The following is an 8,239-nucleotide window of genomic DNA, read 5'->3' as shown; positions in this document are numbered from 1 at the left end:
TTTCTAGGCTAAAAGCTATCCCAAAGCCTCTTCTAGAAATCTGAAAGGAAGCGTTGTGATAGGCCTTGTGACTTCCAAGTGCTACTGCTGTTGGTGTGCCATCTATGTTAGGCATCTAGATCCTGCGGCCTAGCCGTGTTGTATATGCAAAAAGGGGGCATCCAGAGTCTCCTCCCGATTCGCAGGATCATGCCAAGTCCATCTCCCAGTCCCACTACAGTCGTGTGAGAGGTCGCACTCCCAAATCCATAGTCGCACTCTCAAATCCAGTCTCTCCTTGGCCACCTTGGCCGGTACTAGATTTATGTGCCATTCCCATGCCCGAAAACCGATCACCTTCACCCTCTTTAAGGTGTAGCCTCTAAAATCCTCCAAGGGAAGCTCTAATCCCTCTAGTCTGCCCTAGGATCCAATAGAAAAAGTGAGCAAACCACTATCCTCATGTGCTCCGTGGATCGCCCACGAGGATATTGGGTTTGGTTAACACTCCTAACGACACTGGGGGATCGGGTCTGGAATAGGCATTAGCCACTCTTGAGGGATATCTAAGTCAATGTCGATGCTGAGCCTATCTTGACCCGGGATCCCTATTAGACCTCACTACTGCTCTTCCAGGGGTATTTTCCTGTGTGCAATCCAATCTCCAAGTGACCTGGCTGGTCTCGTGCTCAAGGCTCGGCCTTAGGATACGAGTGCATTCTAGTTTGGGAGTACATATGAAGGCTTCAGAACCAATGATGCCCACCACGACTGAAATTCGAAGGCTTACCCTAACCTTCAATTTGAAGGCCATAAACTAGGTTGACATTTGTGTAAAATTTAGAGAAATTTTGGCCTTATGTGGTCTACCTTTGGAGCCCTATTTTATTTTCTAAGAGCTAGAAGGTTTGAAGGGCAGCACTATGCCCATTATAATATATATAATATATATGTAGTGAGAGGGCCCTATGCTGACATGGAAATTTGTGAACCATGAAAACAAAGAGGACACGCAGGGGACAACTCGAATGCGCAAATGAGCGGCCTTCTTGTTGTGCCCTAATGGCTTGAGAGCACGCAATTGTCAGCATCAGACCCCATATTTACATGAAAAACCTGTGCAACACACAGACACAGACGTTTGAAACACTAGGAGAACCTATACATGTGAAACCCCTGTGCAGCCCACACAGACACATAAAACTTGGAAACACTAGAAGGTCTAGACGTTGAATGCAAGCGATGCAGGAGCAGCAACGGTAGTCTGCCATGGTTCTCAACTCGAGTGGCCTGTTTCCCCTGGGAACCGATCACAGGCAAGCAGTTTACATTAGCTATGAACTCCCCCATCCCAAGGTGTTTCCCTTCTTCTCCGAGAACCTCTGCAATTCCAGTCTAAGTCTCAGGTCCTTATGTTGTAGCCTCCATGAAGAAAGGAGGAGTAGTCTTTTCTTCGGAGCTTTTGGAAGACTACCAAAGGAGGTTCAGAACGGCAGAAAGAACAGGCTGGTGTCAAAGAGGATGATCCTGGCTAGACTGTCGACCCTGCACTCGTCTTTTGGTTTAGAGGAGCCCATCCTCAGAGAAGGTCCTTCTTGTGTGTTTGTTGGGCCAGTTGAAACCGCTCAGAAGGACAGATTGGAAGCCCTCTACCAGCAGGTATGCCTTGATTCATGGAAGAGAGAGAGAGAGAGAGAGAGAGAGAGAGAGAGAGAGAGTTTAACTTTACTGAAGGTTACGGTTAGCAGGGCCGCCCTTTATTTAGGGCTGAGGCTCGATAGAGTTCCTGCTGGTTGGAAGGCCGGGCCAATACCACCTGGAGTAGGAGATCAAGGTTTACCAAGGTTGAAATGACAATGACAGGACACATGCTACAGTTGTGGCCAGAGCCTTATGTGATACAATCCAGTTGTAGCTAGGGGTCTACCTCTGAGATTGCTCAGTAATGGCAGGGGATGCTCTGGTGGTGCCAAAGCACGTGTAATATCCCCATTTACGGTGTTGTGCTATAAGCACGTGCTAGTTGTCAAGGTGTGTATCTGCATCCCTTGTGCAGGTCCTATCTGGATATTCTTGGGATTCAATTTCCTACCAATAAGCTTCTCTTTACTACTATGCTACCGTCCGCTTATGTCCTTGTTATTGTCACCCTGTATATAAGTGCGCTGCACAACACCATTTCGTCGGGGAGTATGAGCAGTCGTATATGATGCTTGTGGTACCTGCCTGAATCCAAGCTCCTTGCGGTACCGGCCAAACTCTTTGGAGGTTAACTTAACACCCCTGTCTGTTGTTGCAGCCTTTGAAGTTGTGCCTGTCTCTTTCTCAACCATTGCCAACTTTTCCTCGAATTTTCCAACAGTGCAAGACTTCTCCTTGACAAAGTATATCCAAATCTTTCTACTCTTGTCATCCAGCAAAAACCTGTAGTAGAAAGAACCTCCATATTGTGCTGTTACTTGGAAGGCTATCATCCCGATGGTCTCTTGCTATATGATATCATCTCTCTTCTATAAACAGTGGCATATTCTTTTATTTGCTCTGATTCTGTGCGATCTTAAGAAACACCTCCTTTGGAGGCAGTGAAAACGTTCTCAGATTTCAAAGCAGATTTAGATGTTTAAAGAGGACAAGCTCCTTTCATTTCAGTTACCCAAAATTCAGGTTTTCTCTGAATTTATTGATGTAAGGAACATAATTGCAATCATACTTGAATGATTGGTATCCAAACGTTTGTAGACCTTTGAAGAAAATGCGTATGATTCTTACTTATGTTATGTGCTCTTCTATTTGGCTTTTGAAGAATCTGAAAGAAATATGTTTATAGGGTTTATCACACCCAATGAAGATTTGTGAAGTATAAGGCTTTGAAGTATTCTCTTTGCCTTTAATGTTCATGTCAGACCATCACAAGAACAAGTCATATCATCATGCCTATTGGTCAATCTTGGCCTTTATATATATATATTTGTTTACATTGCAAGCGGTTTAACATGGGACAGCCCTGCATGCCAACAAAAGATGGTAAATGGTATGGTTCTACAGGTGCTGTTGAAAGCCCAGCTTTCTTCAGTTTTTGCCCGAATGAAAAGTGCAATTAGCTTGTGTCCATTCACATAGCCAAAACACTTGACAGCCCCCTTTGTGTGGATTCACGCGCTCGCAGGCTCATTTAGCGTTGACGACAGCTAGTCAATATTACTTGTTGCCCTTTGTTTTTGAAGTGGCTTATCTACTTGGCCCTTTCCCTTGTTGCCACAGCTTAAGCATTACCCTCTTCATTTTGGTGCTGTATCTGCTATCAAACCAATGGCTGGTCTTTGTTATAGTGTGGAAAAGTCTTGCAGAAAGCCTGATTGGCCCTTGGCTTCTGCTCTGCCCAATCACTCAGATGCGCCTCTACTTCTGAGGCATGCAGTTTGGGCCTTGGCCATGAGGTGACTGATCATGATGGTTCAATAATAATTTGGATTTATTGGGTTCCTTGCCTTGTGAATGGTTATATTGATATTCCCCGACCAACTTTAGGGTAAATTGTGACAAATGGACTCATGGAAAAGCTCTGTTAAGATTGGTATGAGAATCTCATCCACCAGTGAATAATTCTGATTATAACTTTCATGATCTCTAAACATTTTTGAGCCTTTGGATAGCCTCTGATAGTGGCAAGGGCAGTCTTGGTGGGCCGCAGTATTCGTTTGATGTCAATGGGAGGTTGGTTGGACACATTAAGTAGCATGTCAGCATACGCTTGCCAAATGATGGGCTCAGTGAGCGAAGGGCTGATTTCCTTTCAAGGAAAAATGCCAAAAATCTTTTGAGGTATTGCTGTAGAGAATATCAATCAGGTTCTGCTCTTTTTTCATGAGAAAAGCTTGTTTCTTGCATCTAGTGAGACACTTTTACCCTGCTTTTTGGCTGGCTTGTGGATGCTGTTGGCGGAGTTCCTCGTTGCTCTTTTTGTGCAATGCTTTACATTCCTCATTGTACCATCCATTTTGGGGGGTGGTGCTCTTTGAGGCCTTCTTGATTGGCTTGAATGTGAAGAGAAGCTCTGTTTTTTGCTGAAGTATGCATTGCAGGGCTGAGGCGGCGGCTTTCTTTGTGAGTGTGTAGAGCGGGTGCTGATGGGAACAAGTAGAGTAGAAAGATGGCTGTCATAACTTATGTTGCGCTCACCAGAGAAGTGGTAGTGATGGCCAATGATAGTCTTGGGTAAGTTCAATGACATGCGGTTAGAGCTTTTGAGGCTGAAAGAGACATAACAGTGACCAGCCCCTTGTATGAGTGGGATGGCATGGAAATCTGGTATCTTGATCATCAAATTGGGGGACTTATGGAGAAGATGATCTCTACGTTTCAACGAAGATGGCAACAAGATGAAGAGCTTCTTCTTCAACTTGATGCTCAAGAGAGGCTCATGCTTCTTTTATACTGGGGAAGTCTTGCTTTTTGCCAAAAAGTGATGTTTTTGCTTTGCTTTTGCCTTTTACTTTGCTTTTGGTCTTTTTAATAGTAAAATATTACTCAACTTTAGTCAAAAGTTCTTGTTTTGCTTTTCTAACTTCCGGGCCTTGCTTTTTGGCCCTAGAGCTGCTTTTTGAAAAAACGGCTTTTAGCTTTTTGGTCTGGCTCAGTCCCCTCTTTCCAATGGTGCCTTGGCTCGCGGTCAACCCTATTTGACTTTTTGTTTTTTTCTTGCTTTTTGACCAAGAATGGTGTTTTTTCTTAATCAAACCTTATGGACCCTGTCCTTATGTCTTCTTCCACCTGTCTGGTGTCCGGGCATGGGTTTCATCATGTGAAATAGAGCTAGGAGGGCCAAATAGTTACATCTTGGCAGCATATCCTATGGCCCCACATGTCATGCACATAGAAATGATGGTATCAGCATTATGAATTATCTACTTGGGTCCCCCGTTTTGATCATCGACATGCCAGACTTCCATATAATCAATGGAATGACATGTTTACCCATGAAAATGATGGTAAATCTATCTATGAACCAAATCATGGAGTTTTTCATCATTGCCTGCTGATTTCAAAGCGCTTCCATTAACTGCAGTGCCATCGTCCACGTCATCATCTAGCTGTACGACTGTACAGATCCGTACAGCCGTACGGACTATACGAATAGAAAATTTCAGAAACCCTAAAATTGTTCCAAAAATAAAATTTTGGAGGTTTTTATTGCGTGAAAATCATTAAAACAGGTTTTATATCAGTCTTCTTGCGAGAAAGAGCTTTTCCATGGTTTTCTTCATCGACAAGCCTATAGGAGTTGTGGAGATTACTCATGGGATGAGCGAGTGTTTCTTGGACTTGGACTTGGACTTGGACTTGGATTTGGACTTGGACTTGGATATGGATTTGGACTTGGACTTGGATTTGGATTTGGATTTGGAACTTGGACTGGGACATGAACTTGGACTTGGATATGAACTTGGACTTGGGCATTGGATTGGGACTTGGACTTGGATTCATTGGATATTGGATGTGGTACTAGTCTGGTGAGAGATACTTGTGGGTCATCCCCGTGGTGTGCTCGGCATCAGGGATCTCATGCCTAGACATCTACATCGACGTCGACTTGGATATCCTACATTGGCATATCTGTTTGTTTTGTATTCATTGATTGTATTGATGCTGGCTAGCGTGCCCGTGGATTGTTCCTGAATAAATTCTTGAAAGGGGACGGGGCTTGTTCCCTGCTTAGTGTGGTGTATTGTGCAAGATCCCTATTCCCTTCTCTCTCTCCTCTTTCTCTCTCTCTCTCTCTCTATATCTTTATCTCTGACATGTGGTTGAGTCTGTTACTGCACGCCCCACTGGGCTTACACAAGATGTCATTCCATTGATTATTAGCAAACCATGTGTTGCATCCACTCAATTTTGAATTTTTCTCATCTGTTGTGATTTTAGCATTTCTGTTGAATGAGCATATGCATGTGTCCTTCTCAAACGGTACCATCTCATGCTAGCTCTCATTAGGTCCCAATTATGCAAGGTTGAGTACACAGAAATCGTGATAAATTTCATGAGTCTCATGCAGCCATGGAAATGTTTGCCTTTCTTGTGAATCTACGTGTTCCCTAGTAGGCTTCTATTGTCTTTGTTTTAGAACATGTTGAATTGCTTAATGTGTCTAGAATTCTATTTACTGGGAGCCACCTCTATTGTATAGATAGGTTGTGCGCGTTGTCGTGCCATGGCACGTCTATGATGTGAAACCGTGCATGTGAGGCCATTAAATACACATCCAGATGCATGAGGTTATGTGCCATGACGAGTCATTATATGATGCCATGTACATATGTTCATATTGTAAATGAGGTTCAATAAGACAAGCTGAGGCTGAGCCAGGCACGCCAAAGGGATAAGATAATGATGTTAATGGCTTCCCATGTGCATTATGTGTGGTAGCTTTTAAATGGTTTCGATTGGGTCAAATCAGTGAATACCTCTTATGGAATGCAAATATGAGGGCATTTCAATGCACAAAGGAATGTATTTATGAAGATATGGGAAAATACTTGAATGAACAATTGGGGAGTCTATAAATCACATGGCCAATATGATGATTTATACACTACGGAGACATCAAGAGTAATAGAGATTCAATGGACATTACAGTGCCGAAGAATTTGTTGAATGCCGGAGAATAGAATTAAATGAACTGCGTTGCATTGAGAACTTTAACCTTAATGCTAAGGTTATGCTTTGCATTGAGAATTTTAACCTTAATGTTAAGGTTAGAAGTAACACATAATGGGTGGCAGCATACGTGGAAAAGAAATACATAAGAAATGTATTTCTTTTATTTGGGAATTTTCTAGATAGCATGGAAGGGAAATGCGAGCGCAGCCTTTGTAATTGGAAAATCCCGCATGAATAGCTGCAAAAAGTAGTGGGGAGCGCCGAGTTCTCCGCGGGGAAAAAGAGAAAAAGGACCGGAGGCAGACGGCGGCGAAGGGGAGTAAGAGAAAAATTCTGCAGAGATAGGGAACAACGTCCATTCGACCAGTACGTTTGGTTTCATGCAGTGAGCGACTGTGTATGGCGTGTTGGGGCTTGAAATAGAGAGCAAAGTTGCTTCTATCTATTGATATGCTTTTATCAAATTCAGAAAAACCAGCTTCGCGCCGGCTGTGCGCTGTCTGCAGCAAAAGGATTGAGTGGGAAATAGCAAAAATCCAAGAGTGACTCACAATAATATTTTCAGATAAGTCGTGTTTTTCTTAAATTTATTTTTTGACTACCTTTCAAACCTTAGAGGTTTTGTAAACCATAAGACCTTTCGAACCTTAAAGGTTTTGAAAATCATGAATGTCTGGATACGAGGAGTTGTGATATTAAGGCACTGGATATCTGAATTGTTTCTATCCTAATGGAACCAGAGTGCAAGCTTCGAAATTTCTTAAAACCATGAGAACATGTTATAGATATGCCATATATTGTCTTGTACTTGTGAGTTGTTGAAATTTATAAACAGGTTTTCAGGTGATAAAGAACATTATGAGATGTTGGGAATGGTGACAGTGGATGTATGGAATGAAAAAGGACACATGTATGTTGGAAATACTTAAAGGTTATGTTATGCTTTCATGTGATTAGCTGGAAAGTTTTGGAAAAAGAAGGCAGTGAATCTATGCTTGGAAAGGGATAAACAATTGGAACACGAATTCAAGGATGGATTTGTCCTATGCTTTTTGGGAAATTTTGAATGTGAGTTTCCTTGTTAAGTTTGGCACCAACTCTCACAGCTAGAAGTCTCGTACTTTCCTGGCTATTCCGCACACGTCACGACAGCTTTTTGGTGAACCCGACGTGAAACTGCTGGGGTGAGAGTGTGGTGAAATATACAGGGAAGCTATGGCTGAGAATTCTGAGGGTTAGGGGGTTCATTTTGACCCCGGAGTTATGCAGATGTTTCAGATGTTTACCATGTACATGCAACAACAACAAGCTGCTGAAAGAGGACAAATTTCCACGACCAAAGCATTACAATCAATTGTGAAAAAGATGGATCAATTTGATGGGAAGGACATTACAAAGTACCTGCGCAATTATATTAAGGAGATGGAGCTAAACAGGGTGACTGAGGAGGACATGGTTCGAAGTTTCAAGCTGGTATGTGTTCCTGAAATAAGAGAGCGCATAAAAGGATTGCAGACAGCACAGGGTGGCAGAAATTGGGAAGAGTTCAAGCTTGCTTTAAAGGATGAATATTTTATGGAGGATTCTGAGCGAGTGACTAAAC

At 42.8% G+C, this 8,239-nt stretch overlaps 1 protein-coding gene across 2 annotated transcripts in view; it reads left to right on the top strand.

The window, feature by feature from the left end:
* Positions 1–979: 979 nt before the first annotated feature.
* The window catches only part of LOC147633231 (PGR5-like A protein), a 60,837-nt gene continuing 53,577 nt past the window's right edge, over positions 980–8,239 (top strand). Inside the window, exons 1-2 of one of the 2 annotated variants that reach the window (XM_086806248.1) lie at positions 982–1,295; positions 1,401–1,638. In XM_086806248.1, the coding sequence (XP_086662374.1) occupies positions 1,249–1,295; positions 1,401–1,638 (285 nt within the window). In that variant the 5' untranslated portion in view covers positions 982–1,248. Of the gene's footprint in view, positions 1,639–8,239 lie in introns of both variants that reach the window. The other variant, XM_086806247.1, reaches the window with a different exon arrangement.

Source organism: Cibotium barometz, chromosome 12 (assembly GCF_041138505.1).
Source record: "Cibotium barometz isolate CiBa-2024 chromosome 12, ASM4113850v1, whole genome shotgun sequence".
In the NCBI taxonomy this organism is placed as follows: domain Eukaryota; kingdom Viridiplantae; phylum Streptophyta; class Polypodiopsida; order Cyatheales; family Cibotiaceae; genus Cibotium; species Cibotium barometz.
Note: the sequence above shows the minus strand (reverse complement) of the source record. Positions and strands in the feature narration are given on the sequence as shown.